Source organism: Lithobates pipiens, unplaced genomic scaffold, assembly GCF_037356315.1.
Source record: "Lithobates pipiens isolate NorthernLeopardFrog02 unplaced genomic scaffold, aLitPip1_a1.2 Scaffold_18, whole genome shotgun sequence".
Lineage (NCBI taxonomy): Eukaryota > Metazoa > Chordata > Amphibia > Anura > Ranidae > Lithobates > Lithobates pipiens.
Window position 1 is genome coordinate 585,134,705 of NW_027507758.1, and position 20,049 is coordinate 585,154,753.

At 44.9% G+C, this 20,049-nt stretch overlaps 1 protein-coding gene across 1 annotated transcript in view; it reads left to right on the plus strand.

Annotated features, from left to right (window-relative positions):
• The window catches only part of LOC143989115 (uncharacterized), a 149,222-nt gene extending 130,393 nt beyond the window's left edge, over positions 1 to 18,829 (plus strand). The window contains exons 6-8 of the mRNA XM_077489138.1: positions 3,324 to 3,377; positions 4,857 to 4,898; positions 16,806 to 18,829. Of these exons, the coding sequence (XP_077345264.1) occupies positions 3,324 to 3,377; positions 4,857 to 4,862 (60 nt within the window). The 3' untranslated portion in view covers positions 4,863 to 4,898; positions 16,806 to 18,829. The remainder of the gene's footprint in view (positions 1 to 3,323; positions 3,378 to 4,856; positions 4,899 to 16,805) is intronic.
• The last annotated feature ends 1,220 nt before the right edge of the window (positions 18,830 to 20,049 follow it).

The following is a 20,049-nucleotide window of genomic DNA, read 5'->3' on the forward strand; positions in this document are numbered from 1 at the left end:
GTTGTTGTTGGTGATCTTTTTTTCCATTGATCCGGAAATAAAGTTGCGTGTCGTCAGCGTAAGAGTGGAAGCAGAGATCTGAGCATCTGATGATTTGAAGGAGTGGGTGAATGTAAATGTTGAAGAGAACGGGTGACAACGGAGAGCCTTGAGGGACTCCGCAGGTGACTGCCCGAGTTTCGGAGAGGAATTTTCCTAGTTTCACTGTCTGTGACCGATTTCCTAGGAAGGACGCGAACCATTGGAGATCTATGTCTTGGACTCCGGCTACTTCTGTGAGGCGGACGAGTAGAGTATTGTGATCTACTGTATCAAACGCTGCACTTAGGTCTAGCAGTACGAGGAGACACGGCTCTCCGTCATCTGCTGCTTCGAGGGCGTCATCCCAAATCTTGAGGAGAGCTGTTTCTGTTCCATGACCCGGGCGAAAGCCTGATTGCAGCGGGTCCAGGAGTTTGTGAGTATCCAGGTGAAGTTGTAGCTGATGTACTACAGCTTTCTCCATGATCTTAGAAATGGTGTTGAGGCTTGTAATCGGCCTACGGTTGTTTGGATCCTGAGGGTCCAGGTTTGGTTTCTTGAGTAGAGGTTTGACGATGCCTTGTTTGAGGATGCTGGGAACAATCCCTTCGTGGAATGATCGGTTTATGAGGTGGGTTATGGTTGGAGCCACGATGTCGGAGCATTCTTTCAGTAGTTTTGTGGGGATGATGTCAATAGGTGAGGTACTGTCACGCAGTTTATTAATGATGTTTTTTGCGGTGTCTACGGTAATTGGGGATAGTGAAAATTTTGGCGGCTGCGGTATGTTGGTGCGGACATCCTCTTTATGTATTTGCTGGCTGAGGTTGGATGTTTTCTTCTGACAAATTGTTCCCCTGATGGTTTTGACTTTATCGATGAAAAAATCCGACAGTTTGTCACAGTAATCCTGGGATTCGCTTTCTGGGGGTTCTAGGCACTCCGGATTCATTGATTGATTAACCAGTTTAAACAGTTCCCGTGGTTGGTTTGCGGCCGTTGAGATTGTATATGAGAAGTGGTCCTTTTTGGCTTTGAAGATTGCTTTCCGATAATTCTCTGTCAGACCTTTGTAGTTAAATAGGTTTTCCTCGGTGGGATTTCTTCTCCATGTTCTTTCCGCTCTTCTGCGTTCTTGCTTTAGTACGGAGAGGGAGCTATTAAACCATCCAGCATTTTTCTTCCTGATGAGAGCCCTGCGTTTTGGTGCTACCGAGTCTGCTGATTGCAGTAATGCCTTGTTCAGGGAGTTGAGTGTTTCCTCCGTAGAGTGGTTTAAGGTTATTGTAGATATTTTTTTGGACAGAGTGGTTTTGAAGGCTTCGGAGTACAGTTTTTTATGCGATCTGGTCCAGTGCGTTGTTACAGGTTTCCGTTTTGCGTTGGTGATGTTGGTAGCGATTTTGAATTTGATGGCGTGGTGATCCGTCCATGGCAGAGTTATGTTGTCGAGTATGTTGACGTCGATGTTCTGTTTGAAAATGAGGTCCAGGGTGTGTCCTGACCCATGCGTGGGAGTCTTTATCAGTTGCTGTAGACCCAGTTCTTCTAGTTGATTGATGCAGGCAGTCGCGATGGGGTCTTTAGGCTCGTTTGCTTAAAGGTTGAAATCTCCGAGTGCCAGGAAATTTTTGAATTTTAGGGTGTGCATTGCAAAGGATTCCGTGAGGGGTGAAAGAACATTGGACTTTGGTCCCGGTGGTCTGTAGCACAGTAGAATATGAGTGGTGTCATGGGGTGTTGGTTGAAAATGTAGCGTCAGGGTTTCCATAAAAGACACTGGGTTCTGAGATGATGGTTTAGTGAGATCCAGGTGACCTTTAAAGATCACTGCTAGGCCTCCTCCTTTTTTCCCTATCCGGTGTTCGGTTAGGATCCTGTAGTTTTCCGGCACCAATTCGGTGAGGATGGTGTTGCAGTCAGAGGTTAACCAGCTTTCGGTGATGAAGAGGCAGTCTACATTGTTCTCGATGATGTAGTCGTGTACTTCCAGTCTATGTTTGACTGCAGACCTGGCGTTAATCAAGGCGCAATCTAATTGTAGTGGTCGAGTAGATGTCTTCCTGTGGTTGGGAGCTGGTTGTCGTCCGGTTTTTAATAGTTGTTCTCTTTGAAGTATTTTTTGTATGGAAGATGGCAATGTGGTGTTGATGTTCCTTAGTCTGTGCAGAACTTCAGCTGAGTATTTGAAGTAGCACATGGTTTGTGGATGCTGTTGATGGTACTATGGGCCTAAGATGATGATCCTGATCAGGGTATTGATCCTGAGGTGGGGCTAGGTATCAGACTTGCCGCCGTGCTTGAGGCTATTAGCGCGCAAGTTGATCAGGGGATGCCTATATGGATGCGGAAGGAGTTGTTGTATTCGGTTGCTGGCTGTTCCAGCTGCCTTTACTTAAGGTTGAGGTCTCCACTTAGAAAAGAAGTCTGGCTGTGATCTGGAATAGTCATCCTAGGATAGCGTAAAAAATGGAAAGGAGGCCGGAGGTAGGGGTATGCTAACCTATGGTTGTTCCAGAGGAAGGCGAAAAACCCCCTGACAGTAGCAGCCAAATGAACCAGTGGGGCAAAAATTCCTTCCTGACCCCCGTAGGCGGTCAGACGGAGTCCCTGGAACAATCACTGGGGGGGGGGGGAGTGGAGGTGCGAGCTTACCTGGTTGCGGTTGTCCCCTTTAAACACTCTGGTTCCGGTGAATCTGGCTTGCTGTCAGCCTGACATTTCTGGAAAGCTGTCTGGTTGCCCCTTGCAGTGGGATATTTAAAATGGAGGGGAGGATGGAGGTAGGATAGAGGTTAGAGACTCCTGTCTTAACTCCTGTTTTCAACTCCTGGTTGTTAACTCTCCACTTGTGTTCAGAAAATCCACATGCAAGCCACAATCAGGGAGCAAGCTGCTGGTTCCTGATCTTGTTTCTTCTGCCTCCGACTATGCTGCTTTCTGGTCTGATTACTGGCTCATCTGATTTACCCATCTTGGCTTCTGATCCCTGGCTATGTTTTGACTATGTTTACTATCTGTACCATTTTACCATTATATTAAAGGTTTGATTTTTACTGTATTTTCTGTCTCAGTCTGATTCATGGTTCCGGGGAGAAATGGAAGAATAAAAGGAGAGGGAGAATGAAGGCAAGAAAAAAGAAAGGAGGTGGGAGGAAAGGGAAACATGATAGAATACATAAACATTTGTTGTTATATTTATTAATATAGATATTGAGAAAAAGAAATAGAGATGTGTTACAGATGTTTGATAAACAGATCAATAGATAATCACTATATATTTTTTCCGTTTTATATTTCAGGTCATTGATGCTCTAAAAGACATTTTCAAAAAAAAACCCTCCCCAAAGAGTCTGGTAAGGAAGATTACAAACCTGAACCTCTTACTTTGTTCTATGGAGATTAACCAAAATTGTATAGTATTATTAAAGAGAAAAACATTCAGGCTGGGTTTTTCTTCGCATCCAATTCGCATGACAGGAGAGTGTGACCGGCTTGCAATGGAGCCGATTCACACAGATTGTGTGTGTCTTTGGCTCAGTTTCAGGTCCGAATTCAGGCAAAATATTGCAACTGATTGATCCCTGAAATGTGGAACAGGGAGGCACCAGACCCCCTGCTGCGAGCAGCTCCACACATAGTGTGAACCCAGCCTCACTCTCAGCAGATCATATAAGGAATCAGTAACACATCATGGCAGTGCTGGGACAAGGTCCACTGGGACCCAAGGCAAGGATGCCAAAGCGAGATCTTTAATTTGGTGCTACAAAAACTAACATGAATTTAAAATGGTGCAACAAAGAAACATTTTAGGGAACAAATTAAAGTGGAGCTCCACCCAAGAGGAGAAGCTCCACATGTTTGCTTCCCCCCCCTACGCTGCCACATTTGGCACCTTTCCAGGGAAGGGGAACTGGTACCTGTTTTTGACTGGTACCCATCCCCACTGCCAGGTGACCTTACCACAGAGAGGTTCTTTGGAAGTTCAGCCCCTTTCTCCTGGGCAAAAATGTTTTCTCAGGGTCCAATCAATATTAAAGACGGCCCTAAAAACAATAGTAGCTTTTATTCATAAGGAAAAGCAGAGCAGTATCTGATCTGTCAAACTGATGGCTCAGTCCTATAGATTACACAGGGAGAATGTGTCTCTCCCTGTATATTCATCAGAGCTCTCTGAGAGTCAGGCATGGTGATCTGTTTATCAGGAGCATGCAGAGTTCCAGATACAGAGCAGGCAGCTGTCAAACTGACAGGCTATTTATCACCTCCCCAGCCACTTTCTGGACATTCCTCTCCAGGGATTAGACAGGCCATGATAAATATTCAGGCTGGTCATTTGAATCTCCCTACCTATGTTCTAGAAACTTGTTCCAGAGGCAGGGGAAGCAATTAAACTCAAATCATGTGAAACACTGAAAGGACCAGAACAAACACCTTGACTGCAGAAAGAGATAAAAACGAAATGTGTCTAACATCCTACAATAGGAAGGTACTCTATCTGTATGGGATCTTTGAGTTAATATTTGGAAACAAAATATAGGTATATGAAATGATTGTTTCTATGAAAATCAGTACAACAACATTTTAAGGCATGGTTGCTCGACCTGTGGCCCTCCAGCTCTTGCAGAACTACAATTCCTATGAGGGCATTGCATGCTGCTGACAGTTACAAGCATGACTCCCAAAGGCAGAGGCATGATGAGACTTGTAGTTCTGCAACAGCTGGAGGGCCACAGGTTGAGCATCCATGTTTTAAGGGGTTAGTACTACCAAATGGGACTTGCTATACACGTATTCATTATGTTTTATTGACAGAAAACACATTTTTCTTTAAGGGATAAACACAGACCAGCACTACCTGAAGCAAGTTTTATTCGGTGCGTAACGCTTGATTGATGTTACATCTTTAACTGCTTGCCTACTGGAAAAAAAATTACATTTTCAAATACATGTTAATATCAGCATCTTTTTGTTAGAAAATGACTTAGAACCCCCAACATTATATATTTTCTGAAAGCAGAGACCATGGAGAATAAAATGGTGGCTGTTGCAATGTTTTTGCACAGCCATTTATCAAATGCAAATTTTCAAGAACAAAAAAAAAAACACCTAAATGAAGTGTAGTGCACACAAACACAATATAATACCAAATTTTTTTGTAAAGTATACAATATTATGCTGTGCTGAGTAAGCAGATACAAAACATGTCAAAGAGGTAAAATTGCGCATGCCTGTGAAACAGCAAAAACAAACGGTACCTAAAACTGTCTATAGGCAATGCGTTAAAAGCCTTTACAGGTTATCAGTTTAGAGTTGAATGTGTGTATAGCACTACAATTTTTGCTTCACTCTGACGTTCATGGTGATACCTCACTTGTGGTGCAATCACGATTTCCATATGCATGCTTTATCTATTTGCATATTTGCATCTACATTATCTCACAAAAGTGAGTACACCCCTCATATTTTTGTAAATATTTTATTATACCTTTTTATGTGACAACACTAAAGAAATGATACTTTACTACAATGTAAAGTAGTGAGTATACAGCTTGTATAACAGTGTAAATTTGCTGTCCCCTCAAAATAACTCAACACACAATGTCTAAACCGCTGGCAACAAAAGTGAGTACACCCGTAAGTGAAAATGTCCAAATTGGGCCCAAAATGTCATTATTTTGTGTGACCACCATTATTTTCCAGCACTGCCTTAACCCTCTTGGAAAGGAGTTCATCAGAGCTTCACAGGTTGCCACTGGAGTCCTCTTCCACTCCTCCATGACGACATCATGGAGCTGGGGGAAGTTAAGAGATCTTGCTCTCCTCCACCTTTCATTTGAGGATGCCCCACAGATGCTCAATAGGGTTTAGGTCTGGAGACATGCTTGGCCAGTCCATCACCTTTACCCTCAGCTTCTTTAGCAAAGCAATTGACGTCTAGGAGGTGTGTTTGGGGTCGTTATGTTGGAATACTGCCCTGCAGTCCAGTCTCCGAAGGGAGAGGATCATGCTCTGCTTCAGTATGTCACAGTACATGTTGGCATTCATGGTTCCCTCAATGAACTTTAGCTCCCCAATGCCGGCAGCACTCATGCAGACCCAGACTATGACACTCCCACCACCATGCTTGACTGTAGGCAAAACACACTTGTCTTTGTACTCCTCACCTGGTTGCCATCACACATGCTTGACACAATCTGAACAAAATAAGTTTATCTTGGTCTCATCAGACCACAGGACATTTTTTCAGTAATCCATGTCCTTAGTCTGCTTGTCTTCAGCAAAATGCTTGCAGGCTTTCTTGTGCATCATCTTTAGAAGAAGCTTCCTTCTGGGACGACACCCATGCAGACCAATTTGATGCAGCATGCGGCGTATGGTCTCAGCACTGACATGCTGACCCCCCACACCTTCAACCTCTACAGCAATGCTGGCAGCACTCATACATCTATTCCCGAAAGACAACCTCTGAATATGACTGAGCATGTGCACTCAACTTCTTTGGTCGACCGTGGCAAGGCCTGTTCTGAGTGGAACTTGACCTGTTACATCACTGTATGGTCTTGGCCACTGTGCTGCAGCTCAGTTTCAGGGTTTTGGCAATTCTTTTTTTCAGATCCTCAGAGAGTTCTTTGCCATGAGGTGCCATGTTAAACTTCCAGTGACCAGTGTGAGAGAGTGAGAGCAATAACACCAAATTTAACACATCTGCTCCCCATTCACACCTGAGACCTTGTAACACTAACGAGTCACATGACCCTGGGGAGGGAAAATGGCTAATTGGGCACAATTTGGACATTTTCACTTGTGGGTGTACTCACTTTTGTTGCCAGCGGCTTAGACATTAATGGCTGTGTGTTGAGTAGGGATGAGCTTGGTGTTAGAGACGAACACATGTTTGTCTCGAACACCGGCTGTTCGCCCGTTCCGCAAAGCCAGAACTCTGTGGGGATGCCTGTGGCCAAATATAGCTCAGGCTGTGTAGTACACACCCCACACCAGGGCTCAAGTCTTGCGGGAACGCATGGGAACGGAGTTCCTGTACTTTTTCCACAACAGGAACTCAATTCCTGTTAGCAGCCGCATCCTGCAAGACTTTGAAGTATGCAAACTGTATTAGTAAGTGCTGCACACCAGGGGTGGACTGACCTGACCATTCAGGCATTGCCAGTAGGGGGCCCCATGACAGCAGCCTCTTCAATCTACCTGTCAATCACAGCTAGCAGATGGGTAGATCAGGTCCCTGCTGCTAAGAGATTGTATTTAGTCAGACCTCTCGTGATGCGCTCCTCCCGCCGGCCCCTTCTGATTTTCTGTCTCCTCATCTCCCCCCCAGTCTCCTGCATACTTGCTCTGTGTGTCCCGCTGAATCCCCCCCCTCCTCTATCTTCAGTGCCATATGATGAGAGAACCCAGAGGAGGAGCACAGCTATTCTGCACACAGGACATGCAGGGAGAGAGGTGAGCTGAGGGAGGAACATTAGTTTGGGGTGGTAAGCTGAGCACAATACCTGGCAAAGTTTAATGCCAGGAGGGAAGTTTATGTTGAAATATGTGAAGGGTTGGAATAGCAGCGAGAGTGTGTTGGAGCCCTGCAGAGTTTTCAGCCCCCCAAGCTAACATACATCTCCTAAGCAGGAACACATCACTATCTTCCCAGCATTCTGTCCAGTTAATGTGCAGTTAATCTATGACCTTTCCGTTTAACCCTCTGTTATCCAAACTCTGTTCAATGAAAAGTGTAAACTCACCACATAAACACTCTATATACAGTACAAAATAACATTCCCCAATAAAAATCAGAACATGATGTTCACATTTGCATGGAAGCACATTATTGAATGCTGATTATTCAGAGAATTACCGTATTTATGTTTATTGAGGATTGTTTTTTTTTTTTTCATGTACTAACAGTTGAGCTTCATACACACAATACGAAAATTGGAACAAAATACCACTTTTGAAGTGTTCGTGCATATGAGCGTAGCATTTTTTTTTTAGTGGGTGAGTGGATCTTGGGTGGGAGTTCCCACACTTTTTTCCCCAGGACTTGGCCCCTGCCCCACACTATATAAGACCGCCAGCGCGGCGGCCTTGTGTAGTGTTCCGGCGTCTGCAGGAGTTAGTGGGTGTTGTCTGTGTACCTTCACCACAGAATACACCTGTATCTACCCTTTATTGCTGTTCTCTAATTGAGCCATCTGCCATCTGCAGGAGTTAGTGGGTGACTGGGTGTTGTCTGCGTGCCTTCACCGCAGAATACACCTGTATCTACCCTTTATTGCTGTTCTCTAATTGAGCCATCTGCCAGAGTTAGTGGGTGACTGGGTGTTGTCTGTGTGCCTTCACCGCAGAATACACCTGTATCTACCCTTTATTGCTGTTCTCTAATTGAGCCATCTGCAGGAGTTAGAGTGTGACTGGGTGTTGTCTGTTTGCCTTCACCGCAGAATACACCTGTATCTGCCATTTTATTTATTTTCCTTAATTCAGCCATCTGCCGTCTGCAGGAGTTAGTTGGTGTTGTGTGCCTCCAGCGCAGTATACACCTGTAGCTACCAATATTGCTCTTCTCTAATTGAGCCATCTGCCATCTGCAGGAGTTAGTTGGTGTTGTGTGCCTCCAGCGCAGTATACACCTGTATCTACCCTTTATTGCTGTTGTTCTCTAATTAAGCCATCTGCAGGAGTTAGTGGGTGTTGTGTGCCTCCAGCACAGCACAGTATACACCTGTATCTACCCTTTATTGCTGGTGTTCTATAATAAAGGCATCTGCAGGAGTTAGTGGGTGTTGTGTGCCTCCAGCACAGCACAATATAAACCTGTATCTACCCATTATTGCTGTTGTTCTCTAATTAAGCCATCTGCAGGAGTTAGTGGGTGTTGTGTGCCTCCAGCACAGCACAATATACACCTGTATCTACCCTTTATTGCTGTTGTTCTCTAATACAGCCATCTGCAGGAGTTAGTGGCTGTTGTGTGCCTCCAGCACCGTATACACCTGTATCTACCCTTTATTGCTGATGTTCTATAATAAAGGCATCTGCAGGAGTTAGTGGGTGTTGTGTGCCTCCAGCACAGCACAATATACACCTGTATATACCCTTTATTGCTGTTGTTCTCTAATACAGCCATCTGCAGGAGTTAGTGGCTGTTGTGTGCCTCCAGCACCGTATACACCTGTATCTACCCTTTATTGCTGATGTTCTATAATAAAGGCATCTGCAGGAGTTAGTGGGTGTTGTGTGCCTCCAGCTCAGTACAGACCTATATCTACCCTTTATTGCTGGTGTTCTATAATAAAGACATCTGCAGGATTTAGTGGGTGTTGTGTGCCTCCAGCACAGCACAGTATACACCTATATCCACCCTTTATTGCTGGTGTTCTCTATTAAAGCCATCTGCAGGAGTTAGTGGGTGTCGTGTGCCTCCAGCACAGCACAGTATACACCTGTATCTACCCTTTATTGCTGGTGTTCGCTCATACAGGCATCTGCAGTAGTTAGTGGGTGTTGTGTGCCTCCAACAGAGCACAATATACACCTGTATCTACCCTTTATTGCTGGTGTTATATGATAAATGCATCTGCAGGAGTTAGTGGGTGTTGTGTGCCTCCAGCACAGCATATTATACACCTATATCCACCCTTTATTGCTGGTGTTCTATAATAAAGGCATCTGCAGGAGTTAGTGGGTGTTGTGTGCCTCCAGCACAGCACAATATACACCTGTATCTACCCTTTATTGCTGGTGTTCTATAATAAAGGCATCTGCAGGAGTTAGTGGGTGTTGTGTGCCTCCAACACAGCACAATATACACCTGTATCTACCCTTTATTGCTGGTGTTATATAATAAAGGCATCTGCAGGAGTTAGTGGGTGTTTTGTGCCTCCAGCACAATATACACTACACAATTGCTGGTTTTCCCATCTCCCTGCAGGCCATTACCATGTCTGGAAGGCCAACAAGGAGAGGCAGACAGGCATGAGCCAATAAAAGAGGGCAAGCAGGCTCTGTGTCTAGAGACAACAGTGCTGGTCGTGGATGCGGTGCACTGTCATCAGCACGTGGCCATGGGACATGCTTGTCCTTATTTTCGGCAGCTGGACGTGTTGAGCTGCATCATGCCGAAGACTTGGTAGAGTAGATGACCGAGCCCTCTTCATCCTCCTCATCCTCTCTCACCCACGCTCAGGGTACTAGCAAAGCAGCTGCCAACGCATCCTCTTCCCTCGTCTCAATGTCATCATTAGTGACTCCTTCCCTAGACCCACCACGTGCTCCTGAGGAATCCCTCAAACTGTTTGAGCACAGTGTTGGGTACATGCTCCAGGAGGATGCCCAGTGTTTTTTCTAGGCTCTGATGATGAAACTCATCTAGAGTAAGGCAGTAGCGTGAGCGCAGAGAGAGGGGATGCTCAAGAAGGACAGCAATCTAGCAGTCATGTTCCACAAGCTGCAGCATACTGCCAGGTTTGCTCCAGTGATGAAGAGGTAGGGGATTATGAGGGCACTGACTCCACGTGGGTGCCTGGTAGGAGAGAGGAGGAGGAGGCACATCTCCAATGAGGCAGGATGCCCTCCGGGGGCCAGCTTAGGGGCAGCACACAGACTGAATCACACCACAGAGCTCTGCCTATGCAGGGCGCTGCCTCTGCGCGTTATTCTAAAAGTTCTTTGGTGTGGGCCTTTTTGGAGACGAGTGCATCAGATCGCACCGCTGCTATTTGCAACATACTGTATGTCTCAAGCGTATCTTGCGTGGCCAAAACATCAGCCGCTTGGGCACCACATGCTTGACCAGACATATGTTAACCTTCCATGCAGCTCGTTGGCAACCTTACCTCAAAGGCCCACACTAAAGAACAAAGCGGACCTCTCCTTGCTCCTCATTAGCTGGGATCTCCAACCCCACTAGACCTTCAGTCCTCTCTGAAACCTGCACTGAGAGGAATGAAGGTGTAGAACTAGGTGTGTCACAGCCAAGTGCTTGTGGGCACTCTGCTAGCAGTACACCCACGTCCGATTGTAGCAGGCAAATTTCCCTGCCCCAGCTGCTGGACCGTAGAAAGAAGTTCACCCCCAGCCATCCACATGCCCAGTGGTTGAAAGCTAGCTTGGCTAAATTGTTAGCACTTCAACTGCTGCCTTTTCAGTTGGTAGACTCGGGCCCCTTCCGTGAGTTTGTGCAATGTGCGGTTCCTCAGTGACAGGTCCCGAAACGCCACTTTTTCACAAGGAAGGCGATTCCGGCTCTCTACCGGCATGTGGAAGGCAATGTCCTTGCCTCGCTGGACAGGGCAGTCAGCGGTAAGGTACATATTACCACTGGCTCATGGCCCAGCAGGCATGGACAGGGACATTACCTGTCTTTCATGGCCCATTGGGTCACTCTTCTGGCAGCTGGGAAGGATGCAGGACAAGGTGCAGTAGTGTTGGAGGATGTTCCTCCACCACGCCTCCAAAATGCTACTACTGGTTGTGACACACCTCTCTCCTCCACCACCTCCTCTTCTTCTTCCTTCATGGCCTCTTCCAGTGCTCTGTCCTCGGAACCAGCGGTGCTCCGTAGGCGTTCAAGGGGCTATGCAAGTACGCAGGCAAAACGATGCCATGCCGTGCTTGCGCTGGTTTGTTTGGGGGACAGGAGCCACACTGGGGCAGAGATTTTGTCAGCTCTGCAGAGGCAGACCGAGAGGTGGTTGACGCCACTCCAGCTTAAGCCAGGATTGGTGGTTTGCGACAATGGCACCAACCTCTTTCTGCCCTCCGACAGTGACAACTGACCCATGTGCCCTGTGTGGCTCACGTCCTTAACCTGGTGATGCAGCAGTTCTTGGGCAGGTGCCCGGTCTTACAGGATGTCCTGAAGCAGGCCAAGAAAGTCTGTGTGCATTTCCGCCAATCATTTAATGCCAGTGCACGGCTGGCTGAGCTCCAAAAGGAGTTTAACCTGCCCAAGAACCGCCTTATATGTGACATGCCCACCAGGTGGAACTCAATGTTGGCCATGCTGCAGCGGCTGCACACGCAGCAGAGGGCCATCAATGAGTACCTGTGCGACTATGGCACCAGGACAGGGTCAGGGGAGCTCGGTTTTTTCTCACCACGCCAGTGGGGCATGATCAGGGATGCATGCACTGTCCTGTCACCGTTTGAGGAGGCCACAAGGATGGTGAGCAGTGACAGTGCATGCATCAGTGACACTGTACCTCTTGTCCACCTGTTGGAGCATACGCTGCGTGGAATAATGGACAGGGCACTTGAGGCAGAACAGAGGCAGGAAGAGGAGGACTTCCTTGCCTCTCAAGGCGCCCTTTATCCAGACAGTGTTCCTGCTGTCCCACCCATCACACAGGAAGAGGACGAGGAGGAGGACGATTGTGTCAGCATGGAGGTAGAGCTTGGCACTCAGCAGCAGCAGTCTTGTAGGGATGATTTACAGTCCCAAGAAACCAGTGGACTTGTACGTGGCTTGGAGGAGGTAGCTGCGGATCATGTTGTCCTTAGTGACCCAGAGGACTCTGGACCGAATGCCTCAGCTAACCTACACTGCATGGCCTCCCTGATCCTGCAAAGCCGGCAGAAGAATCCTCGTATTCTTTGGATCAAGGAGAGGGACCATTACTGGCTGGCCACTCTCCTTGATCCACGGTACAAGGGTAAGGTTGCCGACCTTATCTTGCCACCGCAGAGGGAGCAGAGGATGAGACATCTCTGGAAGGCCTTGCAGAAAGGTCTGTGCAGCGCGTTCCCAGAGACTGGGAGGTTACAAACTCCTGGTCCTGGACAACGTGTTGCTGAGGCATCTGTCAGAAGGAGCGGTGGAGAAGGTGGCCGTCTGACCGATGCGTTCAGACAATTTTTTAGTCCGCAGCTCCAAGGTATGATCGGTTCCAGCAACCATCGCCAGCGTTTGATTTACATGGTGCAGGAATACCTAGGGGCAAGGTCAGACTTGGACACCTTTCCCACCGAAAATCCTCTGGCTTACTGGGTCTTGAGGATGGATCACTGGCCAGAGCTTGCACAGTATGCAATTGAGCTACTGGCCTGTCCTGCATCCAGCGTTCTTTTGGAATGCACCTTGAGTGGTGATGGTGGCTTTGTAACCGATCACAGGGTGCACCTGTCCACCGACTCGGTTGATCGACTGACCTTCATAAAGATGAATCAGTCTTGGATAGCCACCAGCTACCAAGCACCTGAAGCTGATGTAACCGAATATTTTTTTTTAAATATCACATCCCTTCAAGACTGCCTATGCTGATGCTGAGTGACTGTCCTGTTATGCTGACTGTCTATCCTCTTCCTCCTCTGCTGTTATCTTGGAAGAACATTTTTGGTTCTGGGTGATGCCACCAGCCCAATTTTTCAGCCCCTGTTTAACAGGGGCGTGTATTTAAAATTTTTGATGCAATGCTTTGCAGCAAGGCTCATTTCTGCACTCCAAATAGAGTATATGGGAGAGGTTGCAGTGTCGTGGCACCAGCACCAGTGCCTAGGGCCCAATTTTTCAGCCCCTGTTTAACAGGGGCGTGTAATTACAATTTTTGATGCAATGCTTTGCAGCAGGGCTTATTCCTGCACTCCAACTAGAGTATATGGTAGAGGTTGCAGTATATAGGCCCAATTTTCAGCCTCTCTTTAACAGGGGTGTGTAATTACAATTTTTAGGCAATGCTCTGGGAGAGGTTGCAGTGTTGTGGCACCAGCAAGCAGTGCCTAAGGCCCAATTTTTCAGCCCCTGTTTAACAGGGGCATGTAATTACAATTCTTGATATAATATTTCACAGCAGGGCCCGTTCCTGTGCCCACTGAGAGTAACTGTGAGGACTTATAGTGTTGTGGCACCAGCACCACCACCACAACCACCAAGGCCCAATTTTTCTACCACTGTTCAACAATGGCATGGAATTACAATTCTTGATATAAACGTTCACAGCAGGGCGCTCCAGCGCCCACCAAGAGTCACTTTGAGGGCTTACAGTGTTGTGGCAACACCAACACCTTGTTCCGCCATTTCTGCAGAGCATATAGGACAGGCCCCTACTTTCAAACGTCCAACTTATAAACGTTTCCTACTTGCAAACGGAAGGAGACAACAGGAAGTGAGATGAAAAAAGACGGACGGCAAAAAAATTGTACAGGGGTAATAACCCTTCCCTATGTTTTACAAAAAGCTTAAAGATAGATTTTTTGACTGGAGCTACACTTTAAAAATGTACCAGTTCAAAATTACAAACAGATTCTAATTAACACAACAAACCTACACAGTCCCTATCTTCTTTTCACCGCTTGTATACTCCTGTTCTGAGTATATAGGCCCTGGGGGCCCCACGCCTTTCCTTTTTTTAATATGGGTACGGGGTTCCCCTTAATATCCGTACAAGACCCAAAGGGGCTGGTAATGGGCAGGGGGGGCTACCTATGCCATTTTTCTCAATGATTTTCATTCATATTGCCGGAACCAGACATGACATTAAAATCACAAGCAGTTTTAAATGACTTTTTTTACGTTAAATATCAATTTGTGCAGGGACTGTTCTAAACACGGGAAACACGTGCCACTTCACAGGCATACTATAGACAACCCCCAGGCACGATATTTAAAGGAATATTTCATTTTTTTTTTACTTTAATCGTCATTAAAATCGGTGCTCCCGAAAAAACTGCAGTTTTTAAAAACATTTTAGGCATTGACCCATGTCCCCTGGGGCAGGAGCCAGGTCCCTAAACCCTTTTTAGGACAATATCTTGCATTTTAGCCATTAAAATTAGCACTTTTTATTTCGAACGTTTGAGTCCCATAGACTTCAATGGGGTTCTAAAGTTCGCACGAATTTTCGCTCCATTCGAAAGTTCTGGTGCGAACAGAACTGGGGGGTGTTCGGCTCATCTCTTGTGTTGAGTTATTTTGAGGGGACAGCAACTTTACACTTTTATACAAGCTGTACACTCACTACTTTACATTGTAGCAAAGTGTTATTTCTTCAGTGTTGTCACATTAAAAGATATAATAAAATATTTACAAAAATGTGAGGGGTGTACTCACTTTTGTGAAATGCTGTACATGCGAGTATAGGGGTGACGGGGGGGCTTTTGAATTTTTCTTATTATTTCTATTTATTTTATTTTAATTTTTATTACACTTTTAAAAAATATCAAATGTAACTTTCACAAGGGGTGAGCAAGCTGTTTGCTGCCCCCCCCCCCCCCCCTATTCTGAGTGCTGTAAAAGTGAGCAGGCGGCTGTAAAGCTGCCCAGATCACTTTTGCTGGAAAGCCGATCAATGGCTGAAAAATACAATGCCAGGATCATGGCTGCAGCTGCTTTGAGAGAAACATAAAGGCTGCCAATAGTGAACTTTTACTGTGAAAAAGCTAGTTGCCTGACTGCCATCCTGGGTCAGCAATTTGAGTTTTTAACTAAGTAAATAAGAATTGTCTTTAACGTTCCCAATCAGCCCACCTGTCATTGGTCCGTGACTTTGGCTTTTTTTGAACCCAGTCAGACAAATGCCAGGAAACTATCATTTTCAAAAGTAGGTCAATGATGGCAGTAACCTCCTTCCCCCACAAGTTTCCCATTTAGCCCCCAGGAGTAAATACCAGATACATCTAGGTATGGAAGAATGGAGGATCATTTTACTCCCCCCACCCCCTTCTTCTCATGGGACAGTGCTGGTTTTCAATAATTGGCCAGCGCTGTTAGGGGAAGGGAAGGGGATCACCGCTCCAGGGGAAAATATGGATATAGAACTCTCCTCGGAACTGGAACACTAGGTGCCGACTAAGCATATAGCAACACGAGGCAAAAAGGAAGCTCTGGACAGCTGCACTCCGGAACATAGCCTTTATTTGTAAAAAGTCCAACAGATACAAGCCATAGCAAAAAATGGGACTAACGAGCTGACACGTTTCACCCTTAACAGTGCTTAGTCATAGCTAAGACTAAGCACTGTTAAGGGTGAAACGCTTCAGTTTGTTTGTTCCATTTTTTGCTGTGGCTTGTATCTGTTGGATTTTTTACAAATAAAGGCCATATTCCAGAGAGCGACTGTCCAAAACGTCCTTTTTGCCTCATGTGGCCAGCACTGTTACATGGGGTTTGAAAGAGTCCTCAGCCTTGTGTAAAGCTCCAGTTTAATCGACTCAGAGCTTACCCAGGCCTACCTTTCTGGTGGCTGGATGGCGCAGTGGAGGAGTAAAGGAGAGGTGGCTGAGTGCAGTCGGAGAGGGGGGAATTAAAGTGAACCTGTTTGATTTTTTAGGCATCAGCAAAGCACGGGTTTGTGTTTAAGTGGTAGATCTTAAATGAGTGGAAACTCTGCTGATTTTATCATCCAATCATGTGCAAGCTAAAATGCTGTTTTTTATTTTCCTTGAATTTCCCCCTCGGCTCTACAGCGACTTTACTTCCAAGTGCACTTGCAGTGCAGAGTGCATTTTCCTTTAGTAAATAATCCTCAGTGTATTCAATTACCACACCAAGTGACAGAAACCTGAAGTTCATGCCAAAATGTAACACATTTAGGTAGTATTTGTAAAATCATATAAATTATAACCAGCCTTTGTTTTCCTTGTAGCTGTCTGTAAGAATCCTGATTGCACTGCTTGTCATACAGATAGCCACAAGAGGCTGCAGCTGCCAATATGCATAAATAATACTATCATAAATATACAGTATGGTGCAGCAAGTAACAACTGTGAAAAAAAGGAAACAATTTTGCTCATTACCCATATAAGGATTTTGCCAATAAATGCCTTTTTCTAATTTTCAGGGCCATCTTCTGGATTACTGGGATAAAATAACCAAGAACAGGATCTTGAGAGATGTTACTTAGAGTGGACAATACAATCTTAACATAAATGTGTATATTGATCTTTGATACCTCGGTCTCGGTATCAACAACAAAGCTTTTAAATCTTCAGCCAAGTGCAGGTACCCTATGGGGTAACTGACTTCATTTTTAACTTTTAACCAGACCTCTCTTCCTTCTCTTTCTGCTTTTTCACCGCCTGTATTTTTTCCTCCTTCTCCTTCCCATGGATTCCTCCTCCCCATGCTTTTCACCTCCCGATATCTTCTTGCATCCAATGTTGACTTCCTTTCCATATCTTCCCCCTTCCATGTCTTCCTTTTTACCATGCCTTCCCTCCACCCATGTTTTCCTCCCCTCTATGCTTTTCACCTCCCTATACCTTCTCTCAACCCATGCCTTCCTCCTTCCTATGCCTTCCCTCTACCATGTTTTCCTCCGTCCCATGCCCTCTTTCTTCCCATGCCTTCCAACTTCCATGTCTTCCTCATTCTCATGCCATCCCTCAACACATTGCTTCCTCATTCCCATTCCTTTCTTCTACCCATGTCTTCCTCCTTTCCACACCTTCCTTCTTCCCATGCCTTCCCCCTTCCATGTCATCCTCCTTCCCATGTCTTCTTTTTATTCATGTCTTCTTCCTTCCCATGCCTTCCTTCCACCCATGTCTGCCTACTTTTCACACCTTCCTCCTTCCCATGCTTTCCTCCTTTCCATGCCTACTGTTTACTCATGTCTTCTTCCTTTCAATGCTTACCTTCCACCCATGGCTGCCTTCTTTCCACACCTTGCTCCTTCCCATGCCTTCCATCTTCCATGTCTTCCTCCTTCCCATGCCTTCATTTTATTCATGTCTTCCTCCTTCCCATGTCTTCTTTTTATTCATGTTTTCTTTCTTCCCATGCCTTCCTTCCACCCATCTCTGCCACCTTTCTACACCTTCCTCCTTTCCATGCCTTCTTTTTACTTGTGTCTTCTTCCTTTCCATGCCTTCTTTCCACACCTTCCTCCTTCCAATGCCTCCCTCCTTCCATGTCTTCCTTCTTCCCATGTCTTCTTTTTATTCATGTCTTCTTTCTTCCCATGTCTTCCTTCCACCCATGTCTTCCTTCCACCCATGTCTGCCTCCTTTCCACACCTTCCTCCTTCCCATGCCTTCTTTTTATGCATATCTTCTTCCTTACCATGCCTTCCTTCTGCCCATGTCACTCCCGCGCATGCGCACAGGAGCCGACACGCGCGGCATATCACCGTTGATGGCGGCGCTCTCAGTGCGCCTGCGTGCCGCTGTCTACGGTGCATGCGCCGTAGACAGCGGTGCCTGTCTTTCAGCAAATATCTCCTAAACCGTGTAGGTTTAGGATATATTTCTTGGACCTACAGGTAAGCCTTGATCTAGGCTTACCTGTAGGTCAAAGTGTGTTGTAAGGGTTTACAACCACTTTAATTAATTCTATATCTTCTGTAGTGCCTACATTGAATGAGCTGCAGCTGCAAATTGCTACATGCATTTTGGTTTGGAAATGCTGTGTAATAACTGCACTGGTTCAGACATACATTTTTTACAATTTTTATTACATTTTTCAAACATAGAGTACTTTGCACATCATTCTGCATAAATCAGTAAAGAAATATACCACACAGGTAGATTTCATTTAGGACAATATCTGGAAACCAGTGAACCATCTCTTGGGTCAGGTGGAGAAAGGCACTCTTTGTCACTCTGTCCTTATAATAGTCCATATAATCATCTGATCTTAGTAGCATATAAGACAATGAGTTTCATACAAGAGAAAATATTGTAGCACTGCATATCTGACCGAGAAAACTAAACAATATGAGTAGGATTGTTCAATGGTGCATACCAATATCAATCCAGATATTAGTTTCACATCAGCAATGAATGTGATACAAAGTAGGTGTAGAAATGGTAGGAAAGAAAACTGAGAAAAGCGTGTAAAAATAAAAATGAAGATTAAATTTAATTTTGTGTCCCTATTGATTTTCTAAAGCTGGAGAGTGCAAAATCTGATGCTGTTGTGTGCGTAAGCAGAGAATCCACACCCACAGGTGGCTCAGGAGGAGACCACCTTAACCACTTTAGACCCGGAATGATTTACCCCCTTCCTGACCAGAGCATTTTTTGCGATTCGCACTGCCTCATTTTAATTGACGATTACACGGTCGTGGGACGTTGCACCCAAACATGCTGTATTTATTGGTGTATAACACTCACCTTTTCACCATGAAAATCGGGTGCAAATAGCTTGTGCGTATTATACGCCAATGCAAAAATGTAAGTATTTTCCTGAAACTTCCCTCTTAAAATTAATGTGCGTGTTATACGCCGATAAATACGGTAATTGACATCCTTTTTTCCCAACAAATAGAGCTTTCTTTTGGTGGTATTTGATCACCTCTGCGGTTTTTATTTTTTGCGCTATAAACAAAAAAAGAATATCCATTTTGGGGCTGTGTACCTAAGGAGTCATCTTAAAGGACTTTTTTACATTTAGGGATTTTTACGTGTATTGTTTAATATAAGGTTTTTCAGCATATACCTTATTTAATTTTATTTTATTTTATGCATGCCGATTATAATATAATAATATAATATAATATAATAACAATATATAATAGTGTACTTTTTGCAGAATATTTCCTTTTTTTGTATAGATTGCAACACTGTCACATATATATCAATCGTGGTTTTATTATTTTTATATATATTTTTGTTCACTAGTATCCATTGGGGGTAGTGCGGATTACTCATGTTACATACCCAAACAAAATTGACATCCTTTTTTCCCCACAAATAGAGATTTCTTTTGGTGTTATTTGATCACCTCTGCGGTTTTTATTTTTTGTGCTATAAACAAAAAAATAGGGCCAATTTTGAAAAAAAAGCATTATTTTTGACTTTTTCCTATAATAAATATCCCCCAAAAATATATAAAAAAACAAATTTTTTCCTCATTTTAGGCCGATATGTATTCTTCTACATATTTTTGGTAAAAAAAAAAACGCAATAAGTGTATGTTAATTGGTTTGCACAAAAGTTATAGCGTCTACAAAATAGGGGATAGTTTTATGGCATTTTTATTATAATTATTTTTTTTATTAGTAATGGCGGTGATCTGAGGTTTTTATCGTGACTACAACATTATGGAGGACACATTGGACATTTTTGACACTATTTTGGGAC